The sequence below is a fragment of the Botryllus schlosseri genome, chromosome 14 (assembly GCF_051294905.1).
Source record: "Botryllus schlosseri isolate E-star chromosome 14, Bs_hap1, whole genome shotgun sequence".
Classification (NCBI taxonomy): Eukaryota; Metazoa; Chordata; class Ascidiacea; order Stolidobranchia; family Styelidae; genus Botryllus; species Botryllus schlosseri.
In genome coordinates, this window is record NC_137249.1 from 20,850,835 (window position 1) to 20,867,499 (window position 16,665).

The 16,665-nt window shown below is 38.8% G+C and overlaps 2 protein-coding genes and 1 long non-coding RNA gene across 3 annotated transcripts in view; 1 reads left to right on the top strand and 2 right to left on the bottom strand.

The window, feature by feature from the left end:
* Window positions 1–16,665, bottom strand: part of LOC145455393 (lysosomal-trafficking regulator-like) — a 60,949-nt gene that overhangs the window by 29,951 nt on the left and 14,333 nt on the right. The window contains exons 10-25 of the mRNA XM_080333363.1: window positions 14,710–14,858; window positions 12,639–12,892; window positions 11,773–11,898; window positions 11,613–11,690; window positions 10,713–10,871; window positions 10,137–10,246; window positions 9,786–9,966; window positions 9,114–9,227; window positions 8,304–8,439; window positions 7,264–7,396; window positions 7,053–7,201; window positions 3,915–4,077; window positions 3,074–3,289; window positions 2,513–2,748; window positions 811–1,033; window positions 76–204 (exon numbers count right to left, since the gene is read on the bottom strand). Coding sequence (XP_080189489.1) covers window positions 76–204; window positions 811–1,033; window positions 2,513–2,748; window positions 3,074–3,289; window positions 3,915–4,077; window positions 7,053–7,201; window positions 7,264–7,396; window positions 8,304–8,439; window positions 9,114–9,227; window positions 9,786–9,966; window positions 10,137–10,246; window positions 10,713–10,871; window positions 11,613–11,690; window positions 11,773–11,898; window positions 12,639–12,892; window positions 14,710–14,858 — 2,556 coding nt within the window. The remainder of the gene's footprint in view (window positions 1–75; window positions 205–810; window positions 1,034–2,512; window positions 2,749–3,073; window positions 3,290–3,914; window positions 4,078–7,052; window positions 7,202–7,263; window positions 7,397–8,303; window positions 8,440–9,113; window positions 9,228–9,785; window positions 9,967–10,136; window positions 10,247–10,712; window positions 10,872–11,612; window positions 11,691–11,772; window positions 11,899–12,638; window positions 12,893–14,709; window positions 14,859–16,665) is intronic.
* Window positions 4,811–7,001, bottom strand: LOC145455397 (zinc finger BED domain-containing protein 5-like). Its single transcript, XM_080333366.1, has one exon. It carries the CDS (start codon window positions 6,617–6,619, stop codon window positions 4,850–4,852), a length of 1,770 nt encoding a protein of 589 aa, XP_080189492.1. The 5' UTR covers window positions 6,620–7,001; the 3' UTR covers window positions 4,811–4,849.
* Window positions 13,159–16,665, top strand: part of LOC145455406 (uncharacterized) — a 59,374-nt gene continuing 55,867 nt past the window's right edge. Inside the window, exon 1 of the long non-coding RNA XR_013920328.1 lies at window positions 13,159–13,889. This is a non-coding gene — a long non-coding RNA (uncharacterized LOC145455406). The remainder of the gene's footprint in view (window positions 13,890–16,665) is intronic.

The following is a 16,665-nucleotide window of genomic DNA, read 5'->3' on the forward strand; positions in this document are numbered from 1 at the left end:
TAGAATTTTCCAGTTCACGTATGCGTCACATATGACACAAGACGCCAACATCAGAAAAACACACGACCGACTCACTGCGAAACAGTCTTCAGGAAGATCGCCGATGTCAGCCTGGTTGTAAATAATGTCGTCTCCAGAGCAAGCGGCATTGAAGAGAATTTGCAGCGTATGGAATCCAACGAGTGCTTGCGGCTTTGTCAACAGCTAAAAAGGACAAATACGGTACTTCTTCAAATTTAGCTTTGTGTTTCTGAATTTTCCAACTGATCTTAATATGCAGCCTGAGATCAATGCTAATGCCTTAATTAGAATTCACGAAACGGCTATCCAGACACACTTGACTTGCATGCTTTAACTAGGGTAGGGCACAACGATTTGACTACTTGAATCTTAATTAAGTATAATTTCTAACGATTCGAGTAGTAAGACACTCAATTTTCGAGTACCGAACTTACACGCTGCTTCCTACTAGGAGTTATTTATCAACTAAAATTACAGTTTTGATACAATTTTCCCTGTGAGAGGCTTGAAACATCGATTAGTCATATAATAAACATGTAAACCGGGTATGTTAGTGGATATGGTCTTCTTTTCGATCATGCCTATTTCATTGCACTTTGTCACAATGCTGAGGGCTGATCAAGACTTCACTGATATAAATATACGACCAATTCTGGTTACAAGGCTTAAACAGTGGAAAATACAAAAAAACTATAATTTTCAGTGGAAAGTATTCAAATAGTAGTACTAGAATTATTGTTCCCAACCCTTGTCTATTCATCCCAGAATGAAGACGGTAAGAGACATCACCTTGTGAAGCATCGCCGCGATATTGAAAGAGGAAAACTCTTCGTGTCGTTTCGCATCTGCCTGTCTCAAATCCAACAGATTCCGTAAAGCCAAACTTTGCATTCGCTCGGCCCGACGACGCGCTTCTGGCGAGCAATCCTCATCCAGCGTTGCCGCGCTCGCTTCGATCACTTTTGCGCACAGCATCAGAAACACTTGCACGCCTCCCACTTGATTGAGACACCTCAAACCGAACAGAACAAAACTGATTATGGCTGGACAGAATAGACTGCCTCAGCGGTAGGATCCCGAATCAAGTATTAGAGCATATTTGAGCGTTGCTTACCAGGTGGATGATACGGAAAGTTTGAATATGTACGTACAAGTTAGCGAACACAAACAAGATACATCCAGTCGCATTAAAGAAAACTTGGTATTTTTGCGACAATACCAATTTCATTGTGTCTTGCGAGAATGTTGCAGATTATTCATTACTTCCCAGACATGTCGTGAATTGTTCTGTGCTACATGATACGGATGCTGTGTTACAACCTATCTAAATTTCTCGGCTTCCAAGGAGGGAATAGAACATCAAAACTCGAGTCAAAGTTCACCAAGTTTAAATGGTTGCCAGTGAATTCGGCACTTTATGAATTAGAAATGTACTGAATATCGGTCTAAATCAGGGGTCGCCAACTCAAATCCGGTCGCGGGCCAATTTTAAAATTTCGTAGCGGCCGCGGGCCGCATGAATTCAGTATCGATATAAACGAGGGCAGCCACGTTTTAAAACTCTACGTCAGCACAATGCTGTGCTACCTAACATAGGCGATGGGGCATAGTGACCTGACCACAAAGTAATATTTTATTAAAGGAATAAAAATACAAAAAAGGATCACTGTCATCAATTTCATTTTATTTTGAACCACGAGCTGTGCTCGATACCTAGAAACGCATTTTGGGGCTAGCGAGATACGTTACTGAATGAAAGGCCATCTCCACTTGAAGCTTAATCTTGTGGGGAAGCCCCAAGCTAGTGGTTCTCAAACCTTTTTAGACATGCCCCCTTTTTTGACACTGAAAAATTTCGCGGCCCCCTTATCGTCATATCACAAAAGGCATCCATAATGCTAGCTACCCCGATGGATAGTTTGATGGCATGGAAGGTTATGAATGTTGATGAGAGAATTCTACAATATGAATTCTGGATTATACACAGAGCAATAACTATAACTTTGAATTCAAGGTAAATCGCGCCAAGCGCGAAAAAATTTTCAGTTGACCGAAGCTCCGCGTCCCCTTCAGATGCCGTCAGTTTTAAAACCACTGCTCTAATCTGTTTTCTAAGCGTCTCGGTATTGGCAGTGTTTGGGCCATTGCACGTCAATTTCAGCATTTCAAAATGTTTTCTTAGCTTTCTTCCGAAATCTCAAATCATGTCGCGGGCCGCAAAATATGACCTCGGGAGCCGCGTGTTGGTGACCCCTGGTCTAAATAATTATGCATCAATATTCAATCAATGAATTCGAAAATAAATGTTTCACCGTATATGAGCATGAATTGTGATGGACGGCACTTGGTAAATTTTGCACGTTGAATCCAGCATTTGGTACTTGGCATGTATGTATGTATTGATGTATTTGGATTATTCGTCAGGGTTAGGGGTTAGTGGTTACAATTAGAAGATACCTACACCTAGTGCCGAATTCACAGGCCTACTCACCGATGCAAGCCTTGCCTTTGCACGGACGCGACTTCTGCGAGCTGCTCGACGCGCATTTCCACGGACTGATAGCTGAGCGGGTCGAATTCTTCCTGCTGCGTCGCAGCGTTCGCTTGCGACGACGAAAAGAATGAAAAGGATCGCGTCCGTTTCTCCACTTCCACTGTCTTTGTGAAGTTGGGATTGAAAAGATACATGGCAGGGTCCGTCGGACAATATGAAAGAACGAGGTGTTCCTGCAAGCAGAACTTTGTCATCCTAAATCAGCGGTTCTCAACCTTTTATAACCTGGCAACCCTTACGCTAATCTGCCAGCTGAAATTTTCGCTTAGTACCAAGAACAGAAGTCAACCACATTACACATCTAATACATTACTATACAATATTTCATACGTCAGATTTTCCAATGAATCTTGTTATGTCAAAAGATTTCCAGGAAGCAACTCTGATTCCCAATCATATTAGCAATGATATATAATACCTGGATTTGACTTCAAAAATAATCGCCCAACGCCCCAGCTCATTAGGTATAACAGAATCAACATCAGCAATGCGAACTACCTGAAGATTTTTCGAGCTCGGAAGATTTCGGTCCGTGAAGAATTCCTCGGAAGCCAAGTCGGAAATGAGAAAAGAATGCGGCAAAGGAAAAAACTGCTGCACCGATCCGAATTCAAAAGTGCGGGTCGGCGAAATGGGCGTGCCCACGGGATTTACGGCAGAGTTTATGGAATGCGACAGCTGCACCCTTGAAGTCACGGAGTCTGTCAGAATTTCCTAAAGATAATGAATAGTAAACGACAAGATATCTGGTACGATACCAATATAATTTTCTTGCAATGCACAAAAAAGTGGCTTTTCTCAAGTAGTGTGTGCAAACATAATTTCAGGGACATAAATGAAGCAAAATAACATTCCTAAAATCTGTGAGAGCAAACACATTTATATTCTACCACACAGACTTGTACAACTAAATAATTCTAGCTGCCTAATTAGACTAATTACGGTGAAATGCCGTTGATGTAATTCTAATCTAATTTGTGATATGTTTCTTTGCTCTAATTTTGATTCTAATCTAATTTGTGAAACCTTTGTAAGTCGTAATTTCCATTCTGATCCAATTTCTGGCTTTCCTGCAAATGCTACAGGATAACTGCATCGTGCGAAACAAACCAAGTTTGCTGTAGAGACATTTGCTATTCTCGAGCTTAGGAGAATGTAATCAGATTTGATACCAACTGAACTGGAAAAACTGACCACTCTTCTTACAGATTCCAAAAAATTATTCAGTTTTAAAAAAATATCGCCATGTGACGGCAACTTTAAGAACCTTATCAATGCATCAAATTGCAACAATGCAACACTTTCTCAAGCCTAAACACACAAGTACACATTCACCCACCTCGTTTGAGTTTTCCAGGCACTCCGTCAGGTTACTGATGCCGGGACCTTTACGATATATGGTAAACGCCGACCTCACGGTGAAATGGATTCCGTCAAAGAGCATGATCGTTCCTAGCTGATAGCCCGTGGAATTGGTAGGATCCAGCATCTTCTGTATAGGTCTGTAGGCGAGTCGCAGAATGAAGCTTAATTCTATCACTGTCCGTCTGCCCAAAGAGAGCACCAAACCAGAAGCGCTCGTTTTAAATGTTCAGTTAAAACACGCTAAATGGGTTAAACCAGTGGTTCTCAACCTTTTTCAACTCATCGCGCCCTTACCAAGTTCGACCCCAAATATTTACGGATCCAAAACAGAAGACATGTATACAGGAAATTGATTCATTCAACTCTGATCGCTGGTGAATTGACTAAAAAAGGGTAATTTTTTGACTAAGTGCTCAGTAAACCGTTTTCCGTGTCTACTTTCTGTTGAGATTTTTTTGTCAACTTTCGCATCATATGTCGAATAACCCATCTTCACATGTATTTCAATTAAATATATCTCACTGCACATTGTAACATTTACAAGGTGAAATGCACTGTACAGGATATTATTCGAAGATAAACCAAAACCCGATCCGATAAATAATATACTCATATCGAAATAAACCAGAATACTTTTGTCTGACAATAGTCAATCAGGGGTAATCGTCAGTAACTAGTAGAGCAGTGGTTCTCAACCTTTTTGCCTTCGCGGACCCCTTTTGGTAATGCCAGACTCCCGCGGACCCCCTGAAGTTTTAGTTCAAATTTTGCTCAATAATCCAGCGAACGTCGTTTTTTTTGTGCAAACACTAACTGTAGGCTACTTTTAACTGCAATCCTTGCGCTTTTATCAAGTGAAAAATAACATCGTGCTTGTAGAAAACGTTTATTGTTTTGAAGCAAATTGACTTAATGGGATTTTTGATGCTGCATATCATCAGAAAGTCTTGAAATGCGTGGTATTGTCTTGGACAGCGCTAATCGCATATCATCTTCGACGTTTAATTGATTCCTCGCCTTCGATTTGATATGCACAAGAGCAGAAAAACCGCTTTCGCAAAGATAAGTGGAGGCGAACGGAATGATAACACGTAACGCTTCAGACGATACCTTTGGGTATGATCGTAACATGAGGCACCAAAATTTAGAAAGTGATTTTTCAATGAACATATCACGACCAGCCGAGTCAGCCCTTAAATCCAGCAGTTCATCTTGAAGTTCCTCTGGAATAGTGGTTATGTCTATCAAAGGAGAAAATGGGTTCCGCGGAAAGATTTCAGCTCCTTGGGATAAATCAGGAAAATACTTCATGAATTCTTTTTCAAGCGACTGCAAATGTTCACTAATATCCTGCTTGATCTGTGCACTGACATGAACAGCTTCAAATTCAGAAAGTTTTTCGAACATTGCGAAGTTACCCTGATTGACCTTCCTATTCCAAAGTTTGATCTTTTCTACAAACCCCAACAAAACATCTCTAAACAGCAATATGTTAGTATCATGTCCTTGAAGTCTCAAATTGAACTTATTCAACTGCTCAGTTATGTCAGCCAAATATGCCAGACCCTGTAACCATGCTTCATCGCCGAAGTAGTTGCTGACAGTATCTTTGTTCATCACCTCTAAGAACCATTTTATTTCGGTTCTAAGCTCATAGACGCGATTGACTACATTCCCTTTCGAGAGCCACCGTACTGAAGTGTGAAATAAAAGTGTCTGGTGGTTAGAGTCCATTTCTTTGCACAGTTGTTTAAATAGGCGGGAAGTTGTAGCGCTCTTTTTGATAAAATTGACAACTTTCACGACAGAATCAAGAACTTTCTTCAAAAAAACTGGAAGAGTCTTACAAGCAAGGGTGTACCGATGTATCATGCAATGTACTCCTTTGACTTGGGGTGATTTGGCTTTTACTTTCATTTGGAAACCTGATTTGGATCCAAGCATCGCAGGTGCTCCATCCGTACATACACCACATAGCTTCTCCCACTGCAATCCTTCAGCTTCAAAGAACTTTGAAATGCTGTCCATCACATCTTGCGCCGTCGTTGTTGTTTCCAAAGCGTTACAAAACAAAAATTCCTCTTTAACGTCTTCCATGTGCAAGCATCGAACAAAAACTAAAAGCTGAGAGCATGATGCCACATCAGTTGATTCATCAACTTGTATAGAAAACATGGGAGAAGCTTTGATCTCATCGATTACTTGGCTTTTGACATCACCTGACATAATCGAAATGCGCCTCTTAATTGTGTCATTAGACAACGACACCTGATTGATTTTGTCTGCGCTATTTTTGCCCAATACGCGATTTGCCATTTTCATAGCACAGGGTTTAACAATCGTTTCACCTATGGTATGAGGCTTTTTCTGCTGAGCGATGATCAACGCCACTTCAAATGATGCCTCAACACATGCGGTGGTTTGTTGATGAAAATATCCACTAGCATCAAGTCTTTGCCGCTTCAAAGATAGTTCTTGTGTTTGAAAGAATGACAAGTCTTTTTTGATGTGCTCCGGATGTTTTTGCTTCAAGTGACGCTCCAGCTTTGATGGCTTCATTGCTTCATTGCTGAGGACAGCATGACATAGTACGCATTGTGGCTTTTCTTTGTCTTCATCTGTCAATGAGGTAAACCCCATTTTGAGATAGCTTTCCGAGTACTTTCTGGATTTGGCCATACCGAATATGTTTTAAGCAAAGTGTCTCTTCGCCAACGTTGCTAACAATCATGATCTATGCTTGTTGGGCTACTATACCATTACGTCGACATCGTTAGCACGTAAACAGTTTCCACCCTTTGTGACGCGACAATTTAGGCCCTTCCATAGACCTAAATCGCTTCCAGACAGTTGAAATGAGTTTGCACGGCATGATATTCTATCACAAACATCATTCTGCAGACGTGCGCCCTAACGTTTTAGCTGTCACAAAGCAAATACATATATATATATTTTCTAACGTCGCTTAGAAATATGAAATTAGCTTAATTATCATGTTTCAAATTAGGAGGCTTCGCGGACCCCCTGAAAATCCTTCGCGGACCCCCAGGGGTCCGCGGACCCCCGGTTGAGAACCGCTGTAGTAGAGTATTCAAAAGGAGACTGTGTATACCTGATCCAATGCCCCACAAATAACGTTATGGGATCCTTGATCTTTTTTAACGACATTGCAGATCTGCTACTCGTAGGCACGCTGTGTTCGAGAATAATGTCTCGTTCGTTGGTGCAATTCGCAATCACGTGAACTTTACCCAGAATAGTCTGAAGAGCCGTATTAAAAAACTGATAAAATAAATTACGAACTAAACGTGAAACTCAAAAACCTTGTCGGGCAGTTGATTTTCCGTGTAGGTGAAGGTAACGTGTTGCCATTCTCCATTGGTGGTCAGCAGTCCGGAGCATTCGGTCTGGGCCAAAACTCCCACAGGTTTATTGTCGTCTGAATCCACGCATATTCTGAGAGATTGGAATAAAATCATAGATTTAGATGTCAAGAGATAATGCAGTTACCAAATTACTGCAGTTCTTTTTACAAAATATACCTGAATTCAAGTTCAATCGCAGGCATGAACAAGGCAACCGTGTATGAGTAATTACCTCACTGCTAGATGATTTTATTCAAGAAAACCACCTAATATAGTAATTTCCTGTTTCGGATTACTCATTTATCAGTTGGGTTTATTTCATACGTAAATGGATATTCTCAAGAGTAGTTAAGAATAACCCTCCTTGGCTTGTTGGTACGTAAACGGAAGTCAAAGTAAATTTCTACTGAATTACAAGAATTATCCATTTCCAAGATCCGATATGGTGTCGAGTCATAATTTTTCGTTGACTCGACTTGACTTGAGTTATTTTTTTTAAAGTAGAAATTGACATTGACACATTGACTGAACAGTACTTCATTGAAAGTCAAAAAAAAGGATTTGAAAAGACTCAAGTAGTTTCATACTTTTTAGTCGATTGGAGGCGAAATTACAGGATCAATCATCATGACGAACACAAGACAAGTAATTTCACTGCAAATCGGTGCATTTTTTGAAAATATATTCAGGTACCGTCATTTTATAAACGTGTTCAAAACATATATAGAATAGCTTTCAACTTTACAACTTCCAAAGGCTAAAAAATAAGTAGTTTCACCTGAAAATTGTAATGAGAAAGTATTCAAAAATTCAGTTATCGCGATACAGAGCATTGAAGGTCTGAGTGGAGAAGGGTTAACATGAACAGCAGTTGAACACGGGTCAGACCTGATTTCAAGCAGGCAAAAACTATAATAAGTGTTTTATGTATTTGCCTTGCCAATCAAAGTCACAGTTGAAGTTATAGGCTAATTGATTGTTCCGAAATTCCACAATACCTGAAAATGAGAGTTCCCCCTTCCAACCAAATTTGAAGCATCGATTGTTTGGTCCCGACTGACACAAGGTGGTGGTACGGAGCAACGTTCGAAGAACGGTCGCGGGTGAGCGGGCTTTCATCGGAATGTTCCGTGTCTATCGTCACAAGATTGAGATCAAATTATACAAATAGCATTTCATCGATCATTAAGGCTTTTTAAAAATATCTTTTTTCAAATTTTATCGGGTACTTGATGAGATTGCTAGTTTGCCTAAAAAAAACGCCACACACCAATTTTGGCTCAATTTCAACCAGCGGAAGCTAAGTTATTATAGTAGAAATTGTGAAATTTATTTAAATAAAATAAATATACAATTTTTTCAAATTTCACTGGCTAACCCATGAAATCGTTTAGTTGTTTAAAAAAATGATGCACGACAAATTTGGCTCCATGACTGCCCGTAGAAGCGAAGTTATTAGAGTCCAAAATTTGAGATTTGAAAAAAATAGTTTTTACGCTGGCAAATACTTCAAATTGTATTTATTATAGATCTACTCAACGTACTGTAAATACTATAATTTCAAGTCCTAAATCTTAAATATCAATAACTTCGCTTCTACAGTTAGGAACTGAGTTAACTTTGTAGTGCATCTTATTTTCAGACAACCTAACAATTTTATGGGGTAGCAAGTTAAATTTGGAAAAAAAGTCATTTTTGAACCAGCTCTGCTTCCGATTCCAAATCATACATGCAATGATAAATGCATTTAAACATAAAGCACTTCTCGTATTTCGTTACTTTGCATTACAACAGATAGCGCATCTTACCACGACTATCCAACGCACGACTTTTCTGCTTGATTGGATGTTCCGTCGATCCGACTTGGAGCCAGAGTGACACGGTCACTCCCACATTCGATGTCGGCCACCGCATTTTCCCATCTGAACATTGCAAAAGTGGAAGATTGAATCTATCTACTCTGTGCCATACGAGATTTACATTACAGAAATCAGTTTACATTTTACTATGCCCGGCAAGATCAAAAATAGACGATACAGGACCCGACCAACATCAGAATTTTCAGTCCGCATGAAGTATTTCTGCTGATAAAGCTGATATTTGTGCTAACTGGAGCTTCTAATTAGTGGCAGTAATTATATTTAAAATTCCATTCATTTATAATACGACTCCAGAAGAGTAAAATACTAGTACTTCCAGCCGAGCAGGCATATATTGCAGTTCAGGAAAGCAATTTCTCAGCATATAACCAAGAAGTGAACTCCAGTAGTCCTCATAGAGTCTGGTGAGGTACTGAAAACCCTTTCGTTTAAAACAGTTGCAGAATTCATGACATCAATGTTTTCGAAGTAATTATACTACTGTTTGATAGTTTTATCACAGAATTGTTCATTTCATGTTTTATATCATTTATTATAATTTATGCACAGAATCATCTAGTTGTCAAAGTTTGCTCACAAATATTAAACCTATCTACTCACGAATCGGCAAACGCAACGGCGCGATTTTCCAAACGGACAACGTATAAGCCTCGTCGATATATTCAACGCCTTCGCGCACAGTCTCGGCCAGTGGTTGCCCTTCCACAGGAAAATGCATGTAGTGGCTTGGACCCGAACACAGATTACGGACCAGCAGGAGAAGATATTTGAGTAGTTGTTTCTGCAACAAGTAATTGAATCTGTTACCAGTGATTTGCGTCCCCCAAAGTTTTTTTGAATGCCATGACTGATAGCGATTGCATGTTCAACACCAAAGCTTCGTGCTAGCAAATACCACGCAACCAAACACCGGATGTATCTAAACCCAATCGACTTTCACAATATGCTTACCATCGGGGGATTTCCAGAGTTGAAAAACGAAAGGATCAGCCGCAAGTGTTCCGCTGACATCTGTTCCATGTTGATTACAACGCAAAGTTCCAGAATACTTCGTCGAATATCTAAAAGTCAATTGCACGTAAACAGAGGACTTCATTACATGGTACAAGTGGTTTACATATTGTCCAAGTCCTACATAACCAATAAAATAGCATGATACATTGTAGCGAATCAGAATCAGACTTGCATGCTACATATGGCCTTTAACCCTCTAACCATTTTAATTGCAATTTTTATCGGACACTATCCAGCCATTTTGTGCTATAAATAGGTCTCACATTCACCCAATAAATTGCTTGCATACTGATTACTGGTATATGCGTAAAGTAATGAATATTGGTGATTAGTTACTGAGACCACATCTGATTGAATGAGCCTAATTTGTATCCAGATTAATGAAACCTTCCAAAACACACAGTTAACACATCAATTAAGCCAACAATATTACATTATATTTGATCCTACAGGAATTCCATCGCAGTCAGTGATTCCAGCTGCATATAAAAAGTTGCAAATATAAGTACCAACCCTTTTCGTTGTCACGGCAGTTTTGAAGTATTCTATCGAATGACCGAAAGCACACCAACGGCAGATCGGAACCTTTCAGTATCGCGTCAAAATTACTCTGACTTTGTCGAGTCAAGGATGTCACAGTGGCAATGACCGATCGGATATCGTCCAAGTGTTCTGCAAAACCAAAATTGAGAATTATGTTTGGTAATGTATAGATATGAAAAAATCACACATATTTATGCCTTCTTAATTGAAGGTTACCTTGTATAGGATATCTAAAGTCCTCATAATGATTTCTCGGATGGTGTTCTATGACACCACTATTTGCAACTAATTCCTTGACTACAGACATGCCTGAAGTGTCACTGGTTTTGGGTATTATTATACCCAGATGACATTCACCTTTTGGTTTATTTGAATTTGTTAATTTAAGAGGGATATGAACTATTGTTAACAGTAAGAGCACTAAATTTAACAGACCGTTGAATTATTTAAATCTGATTAACGAAACTTCAGAAGTTGTTTTCATTTTTTGCTATCAGCTGGTACTGTCACAATCTTGTGAGGTTGTGAGGTTATAAAATTACTGTAGAAAGGAGCAAGTTGGGCTAAGATTTGCTTAACAAATCTATGCGTACAAACAACATCATCTGGCTGTTATTATGAAACATTTTTCATATATTTTATAATGTCTTTTAATCCATAACATAATAGAAAGATAGTAAAATTAGATTTCCATACATAATACACCCTATAATGAACCATGTTTACTTAAAGCTCCCAGGTATAACTGGTATGCACATCCAGAAGGGGATCTATTTTACTCTTTTACATAAATTATTGAAACAACATCAAATTAGCACTTGATAGTTTACAATGCACTTCCCATAAAGTCAATTATCATTGAACGAATACCTTTATAGGTGGATAAAGGAGACGTAAACATAAGTGGAATATTCTCTTCTGAGGCGTTATGCTGCTGCAATTTTTGACCTAAAAACACAAATAAAATGTAATCAGTATTATATCTCAATTCCGGGTTCTTTCTACAAAGTAGGTACTCAAAATAGGCTACCTGCTTCTCCTAGAATTTGAAGAAGAAGTTCGATAAGCTCGGGATTCATCACATCGCCATCTTCTATAAGGGATTCACAGTCATTACCGTTATCATCATCGACGAAAAGGGGGATGGAGCCGTGTTCTGCAAATGAATTACATATTTAAAAACATTGAAACTTTCGGCAGCTTATATTCCATATCATCTTGGGAAAAACTTGGTACCAGTATAACTTTTTCAATAATATATTCATATTTATTCCCGAAGCTTTTTGGCTGACACTCATCAAGGGATTCAACTTTTTCCTGGGCATCACCAAACTACTCAAACAAAATTGAAAAATAGTTGCTGTTGTCGAGCCAACAGTGGTTTGTCTCACTCGACTTGGAACTGTGTTCCACAATGTCAAAACTAAAGCAATTGCTATGCTTGAACATGAAATAAACTAAACAGACAATCTGGATTCCTTTAAGCTATAAGAAACATATCCATATTCCTAGTCTGTAAGTCGCAGATTATAGTTTTATGACTACAAACTATTATGTTGTGAGTCAGATAACTATAACCTACAACTGCGAGACTTGCAATATAGAAGTACCTCCTATATCTTGCCAATGTCAAGATGCAGCCTTTCTAGCTAATTTCATGTCCAAGCATAGAAATGGATCTAAAGCGGTGATGTGAACTTTTGGAAATGTGCCTTAAGCTAGATGCCATATCTTTTGAATATTAGCTGGGTATATCAATGTTTTAGTATCAGCTCAAAAATCCAATATTGGTCAGACTCAATTCAGCACCCAACCAATGTTAACACAGAAGACCTGTTACAATCTGACTAATCTAGACGCCAGCCCCCAACATTCCGGCCTAAATTACATCAATACCTGACGTGTCAGATTCGGTGTCTCCTTGATATCCGTCACTGGAGTAGTGATCGTCCAAGTTGTAATTGAAGCTGGAATTTCTCGAGTCACGGTTTTTCAACATGTTCGAGTCGATGGACTCCACAGAATTCTCTCTAAGCCGAGATATGTCGTCACGAGAAGAGAGCGAGTATCGATGACCTCCCGTGGCCGACGAAGTAGGGTTTGTGTCGGAATAAATTCGCTTTTTCAGCGAAACCATTGCGCTGGTGATGCTGTGAAAAAACAACTTATCCTTAATGTGATGCAGAATTGGCATTATATTGTTTGTGGTAGCGTAAAAGAGCTTCTTGGAGGTACAGAACTTCAATATACAATTGAATAGTATATTCATATTGAAATGAACCGGAATATTTCCGGCTGACACTCGTCAGGGGTAAACGTCAGTAATTAGTAGAGAATGGGAAAGAACATTGTACATCAACAATCGTATCACAAAATATGATGTCAGCTGCATGAAATTTCGAAGAATCTGATTGGAGAAAGCTCTTAAGTTCAATGTACTATATTAAATGATGCAGGATCTCCTTATGGTAATATAAGAGATGACCTACTAGGCACAAGCTCTAGAACAGAGGTCTCAAACACGCGGCCCGCGGGCATTTTGGAATTTCAAGTATTCAACAATATATTCAAGTGCCATATATCTTTTTTTAGATTTAAGATCTTGAAGTTCACCCTAAAACTAGGCCTACTATAAAGATCACTGAAATCTCCAAAAACTTAACTATCACATCACTTTTAAAAGCTACTATGCAGTAGAAGACCTGCTATTACGTCACATTTGTAATTCATGATGATAAAACATGACCCTTGATGATTCGTGACTGAAAATTGTGATTTGGTTTGGTGCGACCTTCTTGTAAAATTACTCAATTTGGGATTGACTGGGTGAGTTAATAAAAATGACTTGAGTTTAGTCGGGTCGAACGATAAAATCAGAGAAGGATTTGCGACTCGGAACGCGGAACCGTGACTTGCTATTCCTACGGACGAAACAATCTATGAAACTGTCATGCGGGATAGTAATATATCAAAACATCGTTGCTTGCGTTGCGTAGGATATGTAGCTATATCTAATCAGGTCTTTATGGCAACCATTGGCATTCTGTGACCCCCATGACGTATAGTTGGTTACATGTTGGGTGTTGTTTGTTCTCTTTATCCATGTTATTATCGGTGGCGAGTAAGGTATTAGTACGCTCTACAGCTGTAACACCAATGAATTCATTGTCGATTGGACATTTCTATTCCAGGAGTTCTTAACCAGGGTCCTTATACCACATCGGGGTACGAAGCACCACATCAGGGTGCACGAGGTGCTGGAACTGGAAAATAGCATTGGCGCTATGCGCGATTTTATGTGAATGGGCTTTCTGATTTTCATATAGGTACCATCGGAAATTGTGTTGAAAATGGACAGGGGTAACGAGAAATCTCATTGGAATCACAAGGGGTGCATGATGTATCCTCTCCTATGATGTATATAACTCATTATTTAAATAAAATTATGCCCGCCACGAAAACAATTTTATTCAAATATTTGATAATATGAATTTTTTCCGTGTCAAGCGTGAATATTACAATAGTAAATTACACATCTAAGATGATTGTGGAATGCCTGTCTACAAGGTCCCGTCAAAAAAGGCCTACTTGGAAATAATACATTGAATATCTTAATTATTGGTGCTGCGGCCCGCGGCGTCATCAAAACTAGGAAATTGGCCCGCGAGCTCATTTGAGTTTGAGACCTCTGCTCTAGAACCAAAATCCGAGGAGATTGTACGAGTAGTTTCACTTCATAGGGCCAGCAGAATTACAATACTCCATCGACACACAATGACATTACATTTTGCATATCTCCACCTTTACGGCATTACCTTGAGAATAATTTAGTAATGTTTCAGTAAGACAAATCAAACTGTGGTATCAATAACTACAGTATATATCGATGGACCTAGCATTCTATGATCAATAGTGATATACTATTGCTGCAAAAGTGCAAGGTGCAACGTCATTATTGTGTAAACACCTTGATGTCGTAATAACTGGAAGGGGAGTTTTCACGGAAGCCTGCAGCAAACTCTTACACAGCAATCTGCTGTATTTCGTGCACATGAACTGATTTCGTTGAAGAGGAGGCTTCACCATGCTCACGATATCTTCCGTTGTAAATTCACTCTGAAAAAACAACATCATGAAACATCCAGCAACACTACAAGGTACAATCATCAGTCAAATTAAACTTGACGAAATCTTTTGTGGGGAGCGTTGGATAGTGAATTAGAAGCATATTATCTTAAGTAGGCTACTAGCTTCTATGATTAGTAGGGCAAGTTTTCGTTGCAGTAAAATCGTGAGAAAATTGCACTTGATTTCAACAAAAGTTGCAATAAGTTGCATTCATGCTTTTATGAAAGTCAGGTACGGTATGGCATACTGGCAAGGTTCTGTTCTGTAACCCATCAGCTCCAATATTATACTATTACTGCGCCCCTAAATACTGACTGGTACATTTTCATGATGCTGAGATTCAAAGTTCAAAATACTACTTGGAGTGAAAATGATTAGCAGGCCGCAAAAAAAATCTCAGGTGGGCGCAGGTCGGATATCCCTTAGACTGTCATCCTAAGAGATATCAATGTTATTGCTTCTTACTCGTAAAATAATGCACTTATATAAACACAGTTCAACTAACTAAGCTATCTCAGCAAAACGTGACCTCAAAAGACTAGACACAGCCAGTTTCCGTTTGTGCGGGCTCGGCCAAAAGCCAAGTCAAACTTGTACTTCAAATTCAGTTCGTGTAATGTAGTGCTTGGCTGGGGTTGTTCAACTGCTAGCTTACATGCCAACTGTTGTGTCATAGATAACATCGAGATCCAACTAATCTATCACATAGCTTTTTGGTACGGGAATCAAAGAGAATAAAAACATAATTATGGAAAATAGTTAAATTTCGGAAGGTATCTGATAAAAGTTGCAGTAAAAACTTGCATGAAAAACAAAAAAGTTACAAAATAAAATTCCTACAGATTAGAACACCATACTACATAAATTCTCAGTATTTAGGAAGCTGCCGAAGCTCTAAAAAAGTTACAAAAGTTGCAAAAACTTATCCCTATGATTAGGTAAGTTGGACATTTGAGATATGGCGTCGGTGTTATGGTAATGTCATGTTTTGTATTTATTACACCTTGACAATCAGTCTGAACTTTGGCCAGAATGCTGCGCTAGCCTGTATGTTATTACATTGCAGCTATGTTTTTGGTTAACTATCATGCCTCGCAAATATAGGAAGCAGGAAGACTTCGGATAAAGTCATGATTGCAGCACAGCCTTCTTGCACTAATGAATGAATGAATAATAATAATGGCAATAACATAATAATAACATAATATGTGGTTCAATTCAATTGATTAATGTTAAGTGGTCCATACAAATAGATATGTGATCGAAAATGTATATCCGTATCTCAATGCCTAAGCAGTTACCATACAAATACAAGATTATAATTAATCTACTATAAGATCAGGCATAAACATATTAAGTAACTGAGGGAAACGCCAACATGCCCAACAATCTCTAGATTTGGAGAAAGTGACATTTTGTTTTTGCGACAATCATAAATCAAATTAAAGGTTACCGCTTACCGCACTGACTCATTCACATAATTTAGAAGAAATTACGACAACTTCGCTCCCATTAAAAGGGTCATTCATGAAAGTTTGCTGGTTAAATTATGTCATTACTACTATAAATAGAGATGTGGATCAATAGACTTATCTGACTTTTGAAGTGCACAATTCACATCTACAATGATGCAAAATCTAGATGCCTCGAGTGGCTGCAGTTGTGTAGCTTATATCAGATAAGTAGCATCAATTTCTGACACACAATTACCTGGTTAAGATATTTATTCATCAATTAAGGCCAGCGCTGTGAACACAATAACAATGATTACGATTACCCTCAGAAAGAACAACCG